This window comes from Perkinsus marinus (assembly GCF_000006405.1).
Source record: "Perkinsus marinus ATCC 50983 genomic scaffold scf_1104296929318, whole genome shotgun sequence".
Classification (NCBI taxonomy): domain Eukaryota; phylum Perkinsozoa; order Perkinsida; family Perkinsidae; genus Perkinsus; species Perkinsus marinus.
The window spans coordinates 241,236-259,245 of record NW_003216498.1 but is presented as its reverse complement, the minus strand read 5'-3'; the positions used below and the strand labels follow the sequence as shown (position 1 = coordinate 259,245).

Here is an 18,010-nt window from a genome sequence, read left to right as displayed (position 1 = left end):
GAACACTGTCAAGACGCTCACCAACCCGATCGCTCACAGCGTAGGAAATTTCCGTTGACATAACGGAGAGTTGGGGAAGAGACGTGTGGTTGCAGTTGATGAAGTAGTGAACGACCAATAAATTCCGGGATGAGCTTTACTATTATAATAGAAGAGACATGGCAGCCTCAGATCGCCTCATCACAGTCGACTGAAAGCGAGGCTAGTAAGAGTAGTGAGATTAGGATTTGATTGAACGATTATGCTTGTGAAATATCTCGCAATGGCGAGCGTTTTAACTCGAGTAAAATCGTCCAACTCTATCAGTCCAAATTCTTGGATATTTTCTCTAGGCGGGTTTGAATATCAGTACCTCTCTATCGTAGTGTAGTGGAGAGTCTTATCAGGTGACTGGACGGATGAGAATCGGAACGATGGAACTTCCTTTCGGAACGTGCTCGAACTCGATGGCGTGGTTCGCTCCAAGGGACGCTTCTCGTAGTGTCTGCTATTCCATATAATAGCATTACTATGTCCGACCAGGAGAAGTTATCCAACCAGGAGGAGAGTCACGTGGATGCTAAGACTATAGCTAACAGGAAAAAGAGGGAGAAAAAGAAGGCTAAGGCCGCTGCTGCCGCAACCGTACGAGTGCTTCTTACAAAGGAGAGTTAATGGTGATGCTTGTTGCAGGAGGGCGGTAAGAAAATGAGTGCTGCGGCTAAGTTGGCAGCAGCTCGTCTTGAAGCCGCTCGAGAGGCTGAAGAGGAGCGGAAACGCTTAGAGGAGGAGGCCCAGAAGAAGGCCGAGGAAGAGGGTAGTACTGTTGGGGAGTAGGAAGTTGCAATGGAGTGGTATGCCTAGAACGACTTGCTGCTGAGAAGGCTAGGAAAGCACAGGAGGAGAAGGAACGCAAGGCTGCTGAGAAAAAGGCCAGGCGGGAGAGGCTCAGGGCGGAGGGTAAATTACTGTCGAAAAGGGAGAAGGAGCAGAAGGCCAAAGCTGATGCGTACTGGACTTGGTCGCTGACCATAGGATTTTGCCCCTACAGGTACCGACAGATGCTCCTAGAAAGTGGACAGCTTCCCGCTGCTGTTACGGCCTCTGATGAGGACAGCACTACTGATAAACCGAAAAAGCAGAGTGACTTGTATGGGAAAAAGAAGAGTCATAAGCATAAGAAGCAGCCCAGTCGAGGGGAGCTTGTTGAGGAAAGTGTGGTATCTTCGACACATGATGATGACGAGGATTGGGAGAAGGCAGAGGAGGTCGCTGATAAGAAGAGCGAATCGGAAGCTGAGGTGGACCCAGGGGGGCTGATGGGGTCATGTTACGACGTGTTGGTGTAGTCGGTGGATGACTGGGAGCTGTTGGATGAAGACTCGGATGATGATAAGAAGGTGGAGGCCTATCCTACCCATGTCAAAAACAAGCCGCAGAAGAAGGAGGTGGATGTTAAGGGTAGGAGCGGGTGTATCGACTGTATGGCGGCGTGGATAGGATGTCGATTTGTTGACCATGTGTGTGGAATGTCGCGTGGGTTCGATTACTGGTTACGGCATTTGTCGCCTTGATCCAGGCAAATTCGCAGCAGCGGACCCTCTTGCCGTTTTTGACTCCTCCGCCTCTGAGTTCCGCTCCCCCATATGCTGCATTATGGGCCACGTTGATACTGGTAAAACTAAGCTGTTGGATAAAATACGGCGGACTACTGTTCAGGAGGGTAGGTGCACATCACTCGGGAGGTCTATGGGGAATAGCCATACGTGTTAGGTGAGGCCGGAGGTATTACCCAACAGATTGGCGCTACTTTCTTCCCCGAGGCTAGTTTGCAGGATGCCGTTCATAAGGTTAATCTGACGAGTCGTGGAGCTAATGTCGATCTGAAGGTAGAGGATATCTTGGTTGTTTTACCCCGTGTTAAAACGTTCTGATCGGAGCATATCTTCAGCTGCCTGGTCTGCTCATCATCGATACACCCGGTCACGAATCCTTCAACAACCTTCGTGTTCGCGGCAGTTCCTTGTGCGACATCGCCATCTTGGTCGTCGACATAATGCATGGTCTCGAGCCACAGACTATAGAGAGTCTAGAGTTACTGCGAAATAGGAAGTGCCCTTTCATAATCGCCCTTAACAAGATCGATAGGTAGGAAGGGGGCGATGCTCTCGTCGGCCACGTGTTGTTGATATACTCTATTATGAGGCGGGAAAAAATAACGCATAAAACCATTTATTGATTATTGATGTTGGAAGGTCACCTCAGTGTACATAGTGTCCAAATATGAGATGTTAATCAAACATTATGAAATGAAGTCTATATTAAAAACTAGAGGTCAACGGATATATCTTTATGAGTAGGGAATGAGATGCTTATGTTTGAACGCTCTCATCTGTTACTTCGACGATCTCAGGTTATACCAGTGGAGGTCCTCAGCGAATCGTCCATCTCGGGACAGTCTGAAGGCTCAGAAGGACTATGTTAAACATGAATTCGATGATCGGCTGAAACGTATACAACTACAGCTAGCGGAGCGAGGCCTCAATACAGCTGTGTATTGGGAGAATCATGATGTTCGCCGAGATGTGAGTATCGTGCCTACCTCAGCCGTCACAGGGGAGGGAGTACCCGATCTGCTGTACCTCATAGTCAAACTCACTCAAACTCTGATGGCTAAGAAGATTACACGGCAGCCGGACATCTTCCAATGCACTGTGTTGGAGGTGAAGAATATAGAGGGCTTGGGTACTACTATTGACGTTATCTTGGTTAACGGCCGGATCAAGGAAACTGACCAGATCTGCGTATGCACTCTAGCCGGGCCCGTTGTTACTACTATAAGGGCTCTGCTTACGCCTCCACCAGCTAAGGAAATTCGAGTGAAGTCGGAATATGTCCATCATAAAGTCATCAATGGTAGGTGGTCGGGCGGAGCTCGGCTGTTGGGGGCATCTTCGTGCCGTTGTTAGGTTCCATGGGGGTGAAGATATGTGCTCCTGGTCTCGAGGAGGCCGTTGCTGGGACGCAGCTGATCGTGATGCGGCCTGGTGATGATCCGGACGAGGTCAAGAGGAGGGCTATGGCTGACTACAAGGCTGTAGTGAATGAATTCAAGAAGGCCCCTGAGGGCGTGTATGTGAAGGCCTCTACCTTGGGCTCCCTAGAGGCCCTTTTGGAGTTCCTCAAGACCAGCGCTATTCCAGTTAACCAAGTGGGAATCGGTGAGGTTCATCTTATGGACGTCCGTAAGGCCTCGATTATGCTTGAAAAAAAGAAGGAATTTGCGGTGATACTGGCCTTTGATGTGAAGGTGTCACCAGAGGCACGTGATGAGGCTGAGAAATTAGGAGTGAAAATAATGACGGCTGAAATTATATACCATCTTTTCGACCAATTCACCGCGTACATGGAACAGATCAAGGAGGAGAAGCGGCAACAGGTCCAGGAAGACGCGGTTTTCCCAGTGGTAGGAAATTATTCATACCATCTTTCCGCCACATCGTATTTGCTCAGGTCCTCAACATCATACCTCAATACGTCTTCAACAAGAAGGATCCTATCGTCGTTGGGGTGGATGTTTCGGAGGGCACCCTCCGACTGAACACCCCTCTGTGCGTGCCCGACAAGGACTTCCTGGAGGTCGGTCGTGTAGCCAGCATTGAAAAGGACCATCGGCCAGTCGAGAAGGCCATCAAGGGCGACAGTGTGGCCATCAAGATTCAGCCCACCTCAGCCCAGGCCTACGTCACATACGGTCGCCACTTCGACTCGAGCAATGCTATCATGTCCCGTATCAACCGCAGGACCATCGACTGCTTGAAAGAGAACTTCAGGGAGGACATGCGGAAGGAAGACTGGCAGCTCGTTATGAGGATGAAGCCGATTTTTGGTATACAATAATAATACCACCACGTTACTGTTTCGGAGGACTTAGTCCTTGTTGTTGAGGGAGGCCGGGGGGTTGCTAGTGTTTGTAGTAGAGGTAAAATGGGGATCCAAAAACGTCGTAAGAAGAATGCTAATAACACCAGGGGAGGTATAGTGAAGGCTAAGAGGCACACGAGGGATGTCGATCAGGTTACCGCCACTTGCTGCTTTGCTATTTTACGCTTTTTCCATCAGATTCACGACGACTTGAAGGCCCCAGAGAAGTTCTCTACCATGCCAGTTGATGAGGACCTCCCCGGCCGAGGACAGCACTACTGTGTGTCTTGTGCTAAGTGAGCCTATCGTAGTGTTTGGGCTTGCATCTCCCCTGAGGTACTTCATCAACGACATCGCCTTGGTGGCCCACTTCAAGACACCCAAGCATCGACGGAGATTAAAGCAGGCCCTGGATGGTACTACCAGACCCTTGGGGCTTTGGGATTGCCCCTCTTCCTCAGAGCCTCACACGCAGGAAGTCGCTGAAGCAGCGGTCGGATACGGCCGGGTCTGATGTGTATTATACGTCAACGTTCCTCGTCTGTGGACTTGTTGAGTTATGTCAAATTAGCAGGGGCGACGAATGCTGGACAGATGAATTCTCGAGGGCTCAACTTTCGTGAGCTGCGGTTAACTGGGGACACCACCAGAGGGTGGCCGTCGGCCCCTACCCCTGTTGTGAAGGATCCCTACAGGGCCGGGCTCCGTCCCTCGCTGAACGCTGGCGTGCGTAGTGGCATCTGTAGACATAGTGAGGGAGGAGGCCCCCCAAGGGGGAGGACTTGGATGGCCGCAGTGAGTACCCGTGTTGGATTAGATGTTTGCTTGCCCCTGCTGAGCTCAGCAGTTTCCCCACTATAGAATTCGGGTAGACATGAACATAAACCAATGAGAAATTTCCCAAAATTTCCTCAAAATTTTCGTGTTGTCACCAACAAATGTAGTTAAACATGTGCATATTCTCTCCCACACTGGCGAGTTCTCGGTTGGGTCGGTCTGGGAGGCCTTCGATCAGGCGGACGTATCCCGGAGGGCCTTGAGTCCGATGGTGGTCTCCTCTGTTGGTCATAGGAGTCGTAGGAGGCCTTCTGAAAATCCTAGTATAGGGCCACCAGGTTACACTATAGTGGAGGAGTTGGGCCGGTAAGCAGGGCCGTCCCTTAGGGGCCTCCTTATCGTTCTTCGTTCAGAGGAGGGTGTGCTACTGTCTTCCGAGGAGTGTGTCGGGCCTCTGGTGCGGCAGTAGCGGTGAAGCGTGTAGAAAAAGAGGGGCCTGCCTATGCTGTTACTGATCGTCTGGAGGGCTCCAAGGCCCAAGGGGACTACGAATCGGCTTTGAGGGAAATCGCTGTACTGAGGGCTCTGGGGAAGGCACCAAGACGTGTGTGTGCCTTGAGGGAAGTGGCAGAAAGGAAGAGGGTCATCTGGCTGGTCCTCGACTTGGCCCCTGGGGTCCCGATCGGCCGAGCCTTCATGAGCCTGCATGGAGAGTTTATAGGGGGAAAACGCATCTACTCCGTGAGGCCCACGAGGGTCTTCCAGCGACTCGCGGCGAACAAGGACGACTTCGGCTGCATTTTCATTCAGAAAGTCCTCAGGCAAATTCTACGTAGAATAGGAGCAGCACATACCACTCCAACGACATCTTCCTCCCCTCAGAGGGCCTCCTTGAGCTCACCGCGTGCGGGTACATACACGGGGACATCAAGCCGGACAATGTCATGCTGGAGGTCTCGCCGACTGGTCCTAGAGTGACGCTCATCGACCTCGGCTCAGCGGTGAGGCCAGGCCTCGAGGATTCCCTGTTGGAGGCGCCGGCTGCTACTCTAGAGTCCGTGAGATGCCTTTGTACTGCCCCTTCCCTCCACACAGCTGTAGGTATATGCCTCCTGAGGCCCTAGATAGGAGTAGGGGGGCCTCCATGGTTGATGCTTGGAAGCTGGATATGTGGGCCCTGGGCGCTATGGTGTTGGAGTGGATCACAATGGCCCCGCTATGGCTGTACGGCAGGGACGCCCGACCCGAGTCGACCTCATGACCCTGGCCTAGGTCCTACCATTGTCGAGCTTATCTTCAACCTGGGGAGGGCCTACGAGGGTCTAGGGTCGCAGAGGAAGCCTATGTGACATACCCTCAAGGAGGCCTGTTCGCTGTGCCGGGCAAGGACCCATTGAAGATAGCACGACGGCAGAGGGAAGTGGTAGTGAGGTCCCCTCGAGCCACGTTGTAAGGCTGCGTGCTCAGGTTACGGATCTACATCGTATAATCAATGACCCAAGGCACCCAGGACTGCCCCTCGGAAGTTGGCGGTAGTATGTTGGTGGTCTCCTTCTCATCGTCGTCGTACCCTTGGTGCCCCTCAGGCATGGTCCTGCCTTCCTAACGTCCCTATTGGCACTATCCACGGCGGAGCGTCTATCGGCTCGGACAGCTGCTGCCCATCCATTCCTTGCTGACCCCTCCCAACATGGACCATGAAATTTCCAGTAACAATCAAAGGTGTCGTCGTGTTGCCCTTCAGCGGGCAGGACCTGCCTGCTAGGCAGTGCCTAGGTTTGTCTCTGCCCGTTATGAATGGTTACTCGTCGGTCTCGAGCCCTCGACGGCCACGTCCAAAGCTAGCGGCTCGGTAAGTGCACTTTGGTGTTCAAGGGGTAGCCCGGAGGTCGGCTAGACAGGGGCCACCAAGGGGTCACCACTGCCAGTTTCAGTGCCGTTTTGAGTGTCTCTGAATGTCGTGAAGCTGTGGGGAAGGTACGAGGCACCGCTGAAGATGCTCCACGGCTCTTGTCGATGACAGTTGAGCATGATTGGGGCAGTGGCGAGGGTGTCGGTGATGTCCTGTTATGCAGAAGGTTGGAAGTGTCCTAGGGTATTCAACATATGGCTTGTTCTTAATGCCATAGTCTACGGCTCAGGATCTGTGCTCCGACTGCCAGGAGCCCATAACCACCGGAGTCGTCGGGTTATGTTTTGAGGCTCGCCTTGCATCATGGTCACTCATCTTCTCTACTCGTGTTCACTCACAATTTCCATTAGTCGCGTTGAGTGGAAAAATGCATTCTGCCGGGATCGAACCCGCGGCCTCAGTAATCCAGTGATGAGCGCATCACCAGTATGGAGTGAGATGCGGCAATTAAGAGTGATGGTGGGCCTGCGGCAGGTCCGTCCCCTCCTCCCCCCTCGGTCCCCTCTAAGTACTGCTGCCCTCAGGTTCTCATGCGGAAGTTCAACCAACCAGCAGCCCTCATGGAACGCCGAGTCATCAGTAGCGATGCTTTCGGCGTCAACGTCCTCAGGCCCTGGGCTCGATGGTACATTTCCGGACCTACTTCGTATCTTCCTGTCTACAACCTCAGGTGCGTCGAGAATAAGCGAGTTTTCACCGGCTCTGACGTGGCTACACTGGTTGATGCCGTGCCACTGAAATTGCCCAAATCGATTCCGCTGACCAAAACGGTCAACCAAGCCTTACGAACAGTTCACCCTGTTACGGTAGAGGACATACAGTGGATGCTCGATCTCATCAAAAGGACAACTACACTGGACGAGAACACCAACTATGCACAGTAAAAAATTGAGGAAATGCAAGTGTGTGCAAGATTAGCAAGATTTGTCTGTGTAGATTCCCGAAGATATTGGCCCGCACTGGTCCACGGTATCCTTTCTCGCCCTACAACTACGAACGGCTGGTCGATATGTGTGGTGACCTCTGGGGTTCGGAGCTCACTGAGCAAGGGCCTCTGCCTGAGTCCAGCGAAGGGGAGAAGCCTAGTGAGGAGCAGCTGAGGAGAATGGATCTCGACGTAGGTTCTTGCTGCTTACTCCTGATGACCGAGGGTTGATTTTTAGGAATATTCCTGGCGTGTTGAGGATGACCAGGATAAGCAGGATTGGGACTGGCTTAGACTTCGTAACGAGAGCTTTTGAGGTTACAGCAGTATTTCATGTTTCTGTGGACCCTCATGCCCGTTGTTCTGAAGTTAATTTCGTGGCGCGTGACGTATTCGACGTAAATACTTTGCTGAGTTTAAATCGAAAAGCCCTTCTACTATCTCTCCTCTAGCGAACCAATACCTAAGATGCTGATATGAATTTCGTCCTACGTGTTCCGAGCAGCGAAAAATCAGAGAACAGGTCAAGGCTGAGTTCACGCCATTGTGACGTAGAACAATGACACATAGCTCGCATAACCCACGGCCTTTCAGCGCGAATGCTGAAGATTACCCCATGAGCTCCTGGCAATGAACCCAACCCAACCTCATCAAGTGAAAACAAATGGTAGCAACTTTACTGGCAGCGACTTTCCACTGTATGATGATTTTGCTCGCGACTGGACCGTCGTGAAAGTCTTGAGTTCTGCTGCATCAGCATAGAACATCCATCGCCGAGGTCCAATCGGACATTCACAGCAGCTGAGTCCAATCCCTTCACTCCAACTAACCTCTCCCTAACATCATCAGCAGCCTCTCGAGCATCTGCCAAGCCGTTGAGATGCCGAGTGGTTGAGGTCGTAGTAGACTGCAAGCCTATAGAGATGTCCGCTCGGGCGGAAACGTCGGAGTCTCCAGTATTCGAAAAATGTACAATAACTTCCCTCACGGGGAGGTACCCTGCCAGTCTGGATCGAACTTCCTTTTCAATCCTGGACGCTGACAGACTCCTGGACTCGGCCTCTTGCTCCGACCCCACCTCCTCACGTGAGATCTCCTCCGTTGTAGCTGGGGCCAGATTTACCATCATTTCTGCAATTCGAGGGTCAGCCTGAATGACCGCCTTCCGTAGGGTAAGGGCCGCCTGATAAGCTGCCGAGACGGTCATAGACTCGGGGACCAGCATCTGGAGGTCCACCATCATATAAGGGCCGGCTCTCCTGGCACGGAGGTGGCGTATGTCAATGATGTCCGGGGAGGACGACAGGGCGACTTTTCGAACGTCATTAAGGATGCCCTCATGGGCCACACGTCTGTCGAGAAGCTCCACCACAGCATCCCAGGTTAGAGAGACCCCTACCTTACCGACCATGGCAGCCACGACCAGGCCGGCCATGGGGTCAGCGAGGCTCGTCAGGCTCGACAGCGAGATGCCCACAAGGGCTACGATCGAGGAGAGGGCATCCGAGCGGTGATGGTAGGCATTGGCGACCACCACTGAGGAGTTGGCCTCCTTCCCTACATTGGCGGTCCATCGAAAGAGGCCTTCCTTTATCACTATAGAAGATATAACAGCTGATAAAGCCAGAGGGTAGTTACTGATCTCGCCCAACTGAGCGGCCTCAGCAGCGCCATGCTCAGCGGCAGCAGAGAGTGCAGCCCCAAGAGTACCGCCAACTTCACCGAGGTGTGGTACGCCAATGGCCATGATGAGCTCCATAGCATGCATGCCTATTCCAGCTGCTGCCAGGCAGACCATCCCTCCTACTACGAGGGAACCCAACGCCTCGAACCTACCATACCCATATGGGTAGTCCTTGTCCGGTGGACGACGAGACAATTTCACAGCACCAAGAGTGACGAAGTCGCTGAGGAGATCCGAAATGGAATGGAACGCATCGGCCACTAGCGAGGCGCTACCACTACTGATGCCGGCCCCCAATTTGAAAGTACTAAGCCAACGTTGCTCGCCAGGCCGACCCAGGTGACTCTGGAGCACGCCCTCTCAGCTTTGGCATCCTCCTTACTCATGGGCCCCCCATTTAGGGGAGTGACGAAGGCTTGGGTATTATGAAAGCGGACCAGTGTTTTCATACTACCACACCGTGTTGAAGATCCGACGCACCGCACGAACGGCTGAAGACTAAAGCCGTCCAACGCCGGTCGTAGTAGCGGAAACGCAGCAAACATTAGGAAATGAATTCTGTGGCAATACAAATACGACCGAATTTCGGGATAGGCTCATCGACACGGGACGGGCAAATTTCGAAATTTTATATTCATCACTACGGCGTGTTGCGTGCTCCCTCCAGAAACTCGTCCATAGAGCATTGATTTAGTTTCTAGATGAACAAAAGTCGCTGATATTGAAATTGATAAACACGAAAACATGATCAGATGTCACGACCTGACTTCATAGAAATCAGGCCTTGCTAGAATCGATAACATCGATCATGCCGGTTCCAAAGGACGACTAATCTGGCTACCCTCCCGATGTGGCTACAGCTCTTCTCCGAGACCCGCCTGTTATTTTACTACTATCGGTCTTCATCGACATTGGCTGCAGTTGCTTCCTCTGACCATAGCCCATATATCCCACGAAGTGCTCGAGGAGTGGTACGGAGTACATTAATGCGACTTGTAGACTCTAGCCCTCCAATAGAACAACGAACATCGCGACTTGAATATTCTAATACCTTTACCCAACCTCTGAGCCCCTCCCCACAAGGAAGGCTTCAGGCAAACCATTGGAAGGCCAAACTAGACGACAGTATGAAAGCCACAGAAGAAGGCTTTGATATCCCTGCGCAGCGCCGACGAGGACAGGTCCTGGTCGGGCGGAACGGTAGTCGAAGTAACCGAGAGAGGCCAGAAGGTCGCAGCGGAGCAACACAACGTAGATCTAGGGGGGAAGCTACACGTACCTGTGGCCGTCACACTGGGGTGATGATGGTGACAGCCACAACATCACCTTCCTGATATACCCACACTCTACCACACACGGCCGAATGCCTATTAGCCTATCCCCTTCAGGTCTCGCTCGAAGAGTGCCCTGCGCTTGTCTAGGGAGGAGGGGCTGCAAGCATAGACCCCATAGGCTCCCCCGAGAGTAAAGCAGAAGGCCCTCTTCCTCCCATAGGACCTCTCCAGTGTTGCTGTAATGCTAGACCAAACGCGAATGTGGCCCTTCCCCAACTCAACACCATCAGGAAGTAGCAGTAAACTTGGTACGTTTGTGGACCAGCCAACTCCTCCTACGCGAACTTCACGCGCTTCGTAGATTTCTTCTTCTCTTTCTTCGGCTCCTCCAGGGCCGGCGACTCTTCCTCGTTACTATCGACCTTACCCCGACGTTTGCGTCGGTGATGCCCGCCAGCCTTCCCCCCATCAACCTTATCGGCAACAGAGTCGGCCGTGAGCATCTCCGTACAGGCCGAGGTGATACGACAGCCGCTATCAACACTAGCAACACCAGCGAGCTCACCAGCAGCCAGCTGCCATAATATAAACCGACCATCGGAGCACACTGTGACGACCAGAGTGAGATCCTCCTCATCCACGGCAACCATCACCCCTTTTACACGACTACCGTGTGCAAAGCTGGACTCCTCCTCCTCGTCATCATCGTCTCCATCAGCAGGATCAACCGTACTTTCCTCTACTAGGTCCCCATTGGAGGCGACTCTGAGGACGACCAGACACCCGTTGGCCTTTCCCACGATGAGGCGACCGTCGACGAAACACATGCTCGAGAGCAAAGCGTCGCTTTCGTATGGCGCAGGAAGGGAGGAGCCCTCCCCACCTGGGTGGTCGGAAACGGACAAGACTTGAATCTTTCTGTTCATCATGATAGCGTATCCTTCCTTGCCCTCTCCCAGAGTGACCCACTTCACGTCTCGAATAGCCTCCGTGAATTTACTAACAGCAGCACAGGTGCCCCTAGTGAGGTCCCACATTCTGAGCTCGCCAGCTCCAGCAGAGAGGGCCAAGCGCCCACTAGGGTGGATGGCGATCGCCTCGACCCCTCCCTCCGAGTGAGCTCGGAAGGACTTCAGTACTCGACAGTCCGATAGACGTGTGAGAGATATTTTACCGTCGGCTCCGCCAGATAGGATGCATTGACCGCTGAAAAGGAAACGAGGATGGCTTCGACCCGATCCGGATACGAAGTGGCCGAGGTGTGGTATGACCCCCAATGCTATAAGCCTACCTAGGAGTAGCAGCGAGAGCGGTAACGCTACTCTCGTGGACATCTAAGGAGCCCTTAGCCTGGCGTTTGGTGGTGTCGTATAAACGTATAGCCTCATCAGTGCCACCAGTGGCCAGCAGTCCTCCCTTACCCGCACAGCATACCTTGACCGCACCCAAGTGGGAAGCGAAACCGAAGACCTTCACAAAGAAGAAGCTACTGCGGCCATCACGTGGCCAGTACTGCTACTACCTGCTTCAGCTCGTAGCCTTCCTCGCCGTCCACCTCCATCTTACGCACGTCCACGCCAAGTAAGGCACCATCGTAGGTGCCTGCACTGACTAGGGCCACCGTCCTTCCCTCGAGTGGTAGCGGCTCTGTTGCCATATTATGAATGATAACGCTGAGGAGATGTTATTCTTGGGAAAGGAAATCAATTCGGAGTGTGACGGCTGTGCATGGCAAAAAGTGGGGACACTCCACCGAGTATCACCGAATAGAAAGTGGGGACACTTCATTGAGTGTCACCGACCAAAGAGTGAGACTTGCGTAAATAGCAAGATAGCAAGACTGAAGACTGCGCGCCTACCAAAAGAGACATTTCCCACATTCAACAGCACGCGAGCGTCAATGGCGTCAATTCCTTAACGTCAGCTTGGGGTGTCTAGAGGTAACCATATGGGGATGGAGTCTTTTGTCTCTTCACCAGTGCTGTCTTTTAATGGTCCACGTCGTCAGTCCAACTCGGGAAGGATCACCTTGCAGGTAGTAGTGTTTCTACCATGGATGCCTTGGGGGGAAGTTGCCTCAGTAGGCACTGTCAGCCTAGGAAGACTAGGAGGGGTGGACGTCGAGCTGAAGGGGTGTGTCCAGATGGTCCGTAGTAGTCCTAATGTGTCCTTCCATAGGTGGCTAGTCGAAGTGGTCGTCACGTTGGTGGCAGTGGAGAGCATCAGTAAGCTCCTCGTTGTTGATATGTGTAGTGTCTTTGACCGACGCAGGAGAGGGTCGCCTTCGTCCATCTCGACAGCTTCCTCCAGGTGCGGTAGAGCGAGGTCGCAGGGCATGGATGCAGCCACCATTCGGAAGAATCTTCTTACGTGAGTTTAACCCGAGGCGACCTTGGTGGTGGGCATTGATAGTATTTTCACAGGTCTATGTACATGGTCGATTTCGAGGATTGGATGGCCGTCCGCCGCACAGGGAAGAATTCCCAAGTAGACGTATGAAAGAGGTCACGACTTTTCTATTGAGTGTCTAGGGTCGACCTGTGCCTGGTGCCCAAGTTGTGAAGATTCCTATGAGTTTTGACAGGAGTGGTAGCAAAGTGCCCTTCCTCGACTCATCTGCTACTCCTAAGAGCATCTACCGGGTACTCTGAAGGGCCACTCTTATCATCATCACTGTTGTGTGTATAGGAGACCATCGGTGGTTGGTACGGTAGCGCTGACGGAGATCCCTTTGCTAAGAGCAGACTAAAGGATCCTAATGCACCCCGTCCCATGGCGAGCACTGCGGGTATGTTGTTGGAAATTATTTCAAGTCGGGGAGAATCTCTTTAGGTTGCCCGTTCGCCACTGTGAAGGCTCGAAACGGCCTGCCTAGATGCGATTTCCATGGAGGAATTACTTCTTATCGAGAGTAGAGAGGGACATGGTTTCGGTATGAGTTCGCGGAGTATATGGTGTTGTAGGTATATGGACGTGACGTATGAGGAGAATGTGAGGTCGATCAAGGACAATATAAGGGGAAAGAGTCTTCGTCTCAGTCCAACTGGTGTAAATGAGGATACGTTCCTGACAGTAAGCGGAAGGTCGCAGGTTCGATCCCCGCAGGGGGTATTTTTCTTCGCAGGTGCAAGGTGGTGTACCTTGCCAAACACGGTTGAGATATAACGAACGCTTGAAAAACGCTAAGTATTCGAAATAAATATATTACTAAAACCATGTTGTTGTGTGTTCGCTCTCACTTGATGTCTGTGACACTCGTCTTGGGTTTCAGCTCATCAGTCGGTGGGTATTGCAGTGACGTGGGAAAATATGCACATGGTGAACTACATGTGTTGGTGGCAATAGGGAAACTTCTGTGTAGCGTTAATGTTCAGTGAGGAAACTGCTGGAGTCAGCTGGTGACAACGAGTATATATTCCAACACTGATTTTGTATATCGATAACTGCTGTAGTCCACTTAGACTCTTCGTGGTCAGAGGAATAACTGTGAAAGAACCTCACGTTAAATCCTGTATGATTCCTCAATCAAACTTCGTACGGTTTGGGAGGTTCCCTCCAGTAGTGGAATCTATTTTGTACACAGTTCTGGGGGAAGAGCAATGACCGTTGTTTATGCAGAGTAGGAAAGCGATGATCCACGCCATGCTCGAACCGTTCTCTCGGTACCAGAAGTGACCCCTGAGGATCTGAGTCCTCATGAACAGCTCGACGAGCTCGACGGTGGAATCTCTGCTGTTGTCGAGAAGTTGTGGCACTCGCACAGAAGAATTCTCTATGGGAATATCAGGTGAGTAGCAGAGATGGTATACGTTATATGTACATGGTATTTGTCAGGGCTACGTCCACTCTCCTGGGTTAACTCGAGATCATTAATCGTAGGGAAATGACAATTACTTGAGACTTAGCTTTTCTAACAAATGATTACCTATTACTAATGGGTGTCGATATGGAATTATCCGAAATTGCTAATAGCAATACTAGCCTAGCACAGCTTGAATGATACTCAGCTTGAGGAACAGACCCGACACAATTGTCACAACAGTATTTATACGAACTATATGGGAAAGGTTTTATAACTTCTATGAATTCTACCAATGGTTCATGCTACTACTACTACTGATGATGATATTATCATCGGAAACATATGCGCATTGTCAAGCACATATGTTGGTTTCAAGAGGAAATTCTGAGGAAATTTTCGGGAAATATTCAACTTCTTTTTCTACTTGTATATGTGTGAGGAAACTCCTAAGCGCAGCTAAGGTTGAAACTAAACGCATATATTCCCCCACTAGGGTTGGGGGGTCGTTGGGCATTGAGGTAACCTAACAAAGCTGAGCCAAGATGGCTACGGTGTACGAATCTCAGTGCAAAATACTGATCACGAGGATGAATGCTCAGTTGAAAGTGTGTACGCATAAACAGTGACGCTGGATAGGGGGGGATACTACACTCTCTCTTCCACTGGAGAGGAGTGCCGAATTCATCACTGGTCGCTGCTGAGCCCCAATGTATGACGAGCAGTTTAACGCTGGGTTGGTGAACGTCACGATGAGCACAATATGAAACTCGAATATCAGAGATCAACTGTACGCTTACAGTTACCGTTTCTGCATTTCTGCTTCCCCGTATTCTCCTACAGTCCACTTCTGTCTGCCATGGTTTATGTGAATGTCTCTTACTAGTTATCTTTTGTTGTGTTCCTATAGACCCCGAAACCGGTAATTACGACAAACCATCTCACGAAAAACACATGTCGACATAATACCTTATTCAGAAGCCATCGTTAGGGCTATTTAGTGACGGGCAGGAAGTCTCAACTAATCGACTTTAGTTTGTTCATGCCTCCACTGACAGAAGCCTTAGCAGCATCGAACTTTTGTAAAGGGGCCATCGATCAGTCCACTGAATCTCTGCAGAGGATGCGTAGAGTAATGAAGTATTGAAAACGCATCTTAACTTCACTCTGGCGTGGTGTAGGTGATGGATGCTGTGGGGAAGCCCTTGGAAACTCTAGCCGCGTCGGGCTCGAAATTTGTTCATGTCACGGGTGAGTGTGTTTTAGATCTCGAGGCCAACGATTCAGCTCAATTGACGCACACAGTTGAGCCAAGAAGTGTTGGATATGAACATCACACTTAGGCACCAATGGGAAGGGCACGGTGTGCTCGGGGTTAGCGGCGAGACTGCAGTCGTGCCGTGTTGGGGTGTTCACAAGTCCATGCCAGCGATGGCCCAATGATCAAATATCGATAAGTGGCGACATCATGCCGGCTCTGGAGTGATACCACTGAGGTTGTCACTGCTGACATAGTGTACTTAGATATGAACAGCAATTGAAGTTTATAATGAGAGAGGCGCAGAAGAAGGGGGAAGTCGGGTTGACGAACTTCGAGGCGACCACCATAGCTGCATTTTCTTGGTTCGCGAGGATGAAGTGAGCTGAGGTATTCTCAGTCGTTGTCTATTGAAGGCCTCAGGCCTCTGGATTTCATCATCATCGAAGTCGGCATGGGAGGTCGAGATGATGCTACAAACGTAAGCCTACGATCACTATGGGGGAGGGGAATATGCACATGGTCAACTACATGGAAATTGGTGTGAAATTTTCATTGGTTTCAGTGCACTTCTACTCGAAATTTTATGTTAACTCTTGCACTAAGCTGAGGAAAGCAAAGATATATTTCAACACTGTCACCAAATCCAGGTCCTTCCCAAAACCGATGTAGCCGTCTTGACAGGAGTTGCTCTCGACCATGTGAAGTTCTTGGGGCCCACACTGGAGGACGTAGGAGAGGCGCTGCCGTTGTTAGGGTAGAGGTAGATTTACAGATATGTTCGGCGAAGTGTGGTATCATAAATCCTCACACAACGACAGCTGTAGCTTCTGGTGCTTATCTCAATGCGTCATGCCTCAACATCGTGAAGGAAAGATGTGCCTCGACCGGCACGGCCCTGCGTGTGGTGACAGGCTGTGGTGACAGTGACAATTACAAAGCTCACTATACGGCTCTCGAAGATGAGGTCCTCAGTGCTCTCGGTGTCACTCACCAGCAGAATCACTCAGGTAAAAGGAGTTATTGAGATTTACACTCCCCCTGTGGCCCTCAGGCGATACAGGGACATACCTTCATACCTTGAGAGGACGGCAAGAGCTCACCCATCACCCACTCGACCCGACTATTCCTATCATACTCGATGGCGCCCACAATGAGGAAGGCCTCAGGTCTCTGACACACTTCATACAGCGGACGCTAGAGCAACGAAGGGATATCACTGAGGTAGTGGCTCAACGCACCGTACAGTGAGAGTTCCGGAATCTCGAGTTCATCAGTTTTACCCATCTGTTGATGCACTGTATTGAACTGCACAGTAGAAGTATCAGATACGCTTCATCGTGGCCCTATCGGGTGGTAGGAGTCCCCATGAGCTCTTCCCTCTGTTTTTGAAGCCGTTCTCGGTGCCCATCGCCACCGTCTACCCCACCACATTCAGAGACGTTCCTGAGATGCCCTGGGTAAATTGAGATTCATCTCGGCGTACAAACTTGTGATCAGGTTAAAGCTGTTGACCCAGAGGAAGCCGTCACTGCGGCACGACAGTACGACATGGTATTAAGCAGTGTTGTTAACCTCTACTCTCAGGTGTGTGCCACCATCAACAGAAGTCAAACCCGTTGCCGACCTACGAACAGCTCTCGAGCTATGCTGCTGCGTCAGGAGTGAGGACCCAACAATTACTATCACTCTACATCATGCTTCGTATGCAGGTGACCACTCGCCTCTTGTGGTCGTGTGCGGTTCGCTTTACTTAGTGCGAGAATATCTGTTGCTACTCGATGAGGCATTCATCAAAGATTGATTTCCATCACTGTATTATGTTGTGTACAACACGTATCGCCTTTCACATGATATCTATTTTGTTCATCAACTGTTACGCTCCGCTAAATTACAAGGCCCTATTTTAGCATCACCAGATCTAACCAAAAACACTCTCCTAGATGAAAAATGTTTGCACAGCAGTACGGGTCAGTAGTTACTTCATTCAAGCCCCTCAGCAGCCTCCGTTACTTCAGGACTGACAACAGGAAAATACGCATATGGTCAGCTATATGTGTAGGTCACATCTGTGGAAGTTCTGAGGAAAATTGAGGAGGAAAGTCTCAACGGTTCCTGTACACTTCTACCCGAATTTGTATTTAAACTTCTAAGCTCAGCTGAGAAAAGCGAATATTTATTCCAGCACTGAGGAAAAGTATCAATTCCCCATTACAACAGTGTATCACCTCGCAGATTTATTCGCCCGAGGCGACTCTGCTTCTGTCGAACTAGTAGATGAACATGTTGCATTGTACAGTACTCTCTGGTCACTCTCCTCTCCTGCTGAGATCATGTCACGCTCCGTCTGAGGAAAAGAGCATGTAAACATAGCAGACACTGCACTCCCCTTACCGGGCCGAGCTTGGTGGTTGCCAACTGCCAGGCCGAATTGTATACATCTGCGGCCTTGGTTGCTGACACTAAAAACTGGCACAC

General features: G+C 51.1%; 8 protein-coding genes across 8 annotated transcripts in view; 5 read left to right on the top strand and 3 right to left on the bottom strand.

Moving 5' to 3' along the window:
- Nucleotides 1–510: 510 nt before the first annotated feature.
- On the top strand, nt 511–3,879 carry Pmar_PMAR012410 (translation initiation factor if-2, putative; the record flags this gene model as incomplete). Its single annotated transcript, XM_002787589.1, has 10 exons — nt 511–624; nt 673–796; nt 844–1,280; nt 1,329–1,440; nt 1,559–1,702; nt 1,753–1,842; nt 1,920–2,127; nt 2,393–2,895; nt 2,949–3,445; nt 3,493–3,879. 10 exons carry the CDS (start codon nt 511–513, stop codon nt 3,877–3,879), a joined length of 2,616 nt encoding a protein of 871 aa, XP_002787635.1.
- Nucleotides 3,880–3,966: 87 nt separating this feature from the next.
- Nucleotides 3,967–4,417, top strand: Pmar_PMAR012409 (Bud site selection protein, putative; the record flags this gene model as incomplete). Its single annotated transcript, XM_002787588.1, has 4 exons — nt 3,967–4,056; nt 4,102–4,199; nt 4,240–4,319; nt 4,365–4,417. 4 exons carry the CDS (start codon nt 3,967–3,969, stop codon nt 4,415–4,417), a joined length of 321 nt encoding a protein of 106 aa, XP_002787634.1.
- Nucleotides 4,418–4,948: 531 nt separating this feature from the next.
- On the top strand, nt 4,949–7,833 carry Pmar_PMAR012408 (hypothetical protein; the record flags this gene model as incomplete). Its single annotated transcript, XM_002787587.1, has 6 exons — nt 4,949–5,046; nt 5,094–5,512; nt 5,563–5,738; nt 7,117–7,472; nt 7,529–7,709; nt 7,756–7,833. 6 exons carry the CDS (start codon nt 4,949–4,951, stop codon nt 7,831–7,833), a joined length of 1,308 nt encoding a protein of 435 aa, XP_002787633.1.
- Nucleotides 7,834–8,193: 360 nt separating this feature from the next.
- On the bottom strand, nt 8,194–9,315 carry Pmar_PMAR012407 (Metal tolerance protein C1, putative; the record flags this gene model as incomplete). Its single annotated transcript, XM_002787586.1, has 1 exon — nt 8,194–9,315. One exon carries the CDS (start codon nt 9,313–9,315, stop codon nt 8,194–8,196), a length of 1,122 nt encoding a protein of 373 aa, XP_002787632.1.
- A 1,486-nt stretch (nt 9,316–10,801) lies between these two features.
- On the bottom strand, nt 10,802–12,150 carry Pmar_PMAR012406 (WD-repeat protein, putative). Its single transcript, XM_002787585.1, has 3 exons — nt 11,998–12,150; nt 11,767–11,945; nt 10,802–11,681 (listed from the first exon to the last, which is right to left on the bottom strand). Exons 1-3 carry the CDS (start codon nt 12,130–12,132, stop codon nt 10,811–10,813), a joined length of 1,185 nt encoding a protein of 394 aa, XP_002787631.1. The 5' UTR covers nt 12,133–12,150; the 3' UTR covers nt 10,802–10,810.
- A 273-nt stretch (nt 12,151–12,423) lies between these two features.
- Nucleotides 12,424–13,674, top strand: Pmar_PMAR012405 (hypothetical protein; the record flags this gene model as incomplete). Its single annotated transcript, XM_002787584.1, has 9 exons — nt 12,424–12,510; nt 12,654–12,700; nt 12,747–12,845; nt 12,899–12,962; nt 13,007–13,117; nt 13,164–13,263; nt 13,308–13,386; nt 13,439–13,547; nt 13,600–13,674. The coding sequence occupies 9 exons, from the start codon at nt 12,424–12,426 to the stop codon at nt 13,672–13,674; spliced, it is 771 nt and encodes a 256-aa protein (XP_002787630.1).
- A 2,149-nt stretch (nt 13,675–15,823) lies between these two features.
- Nucleotides 15,824–17,200, top strand: Pmar_PMAR012404 (folylpolyglutamate synthase, putative; the record flags this gene model as incomplete). Its single annotated transcript, XM_002787583.1, has 8 exons — nt 15,824–15,912; nt 15,956–16,013; nt 16,183–16,263; nt 16,308–16,542; nt 16,587–16,756; nt 16,861–16,992; nt 17,033–17,086; nt 17,120–17,200. 8 exons carry the CDS (start codon nt 15,824–15,826, stop codon nt 17,198–17,200), a joined length of 900 nt encoding a protein of 299 aa, XP_002787629.1.
- A 315-nt stretch (nt 17,201–17,515) lies between these two features.
- The window catches only part of Pmar_PMAR012403 (hypothetical protein), a gene marked incomplete at both ends in the record, with an annotated part of 899 nt that continues 404 nt past the window's right edge, over nt 17,516–18,010 (bottom strand). The window contains 3 exons of the mRNA XM_002787582.1: nt 17,516–17,552; nt 17,761–17,879; nt 17,927–17,988. Of these exons, the coding sequence (XP_002787628.1) occupies nt 17,516–17,552; nt 17,761–17,879; nt 17,927–17,988 (218 nt within the window). The remainder of the gene's footprint in view (nt 17,553–17,760; nt 17,880–17,926; nt 17,989–18,010) is intronic.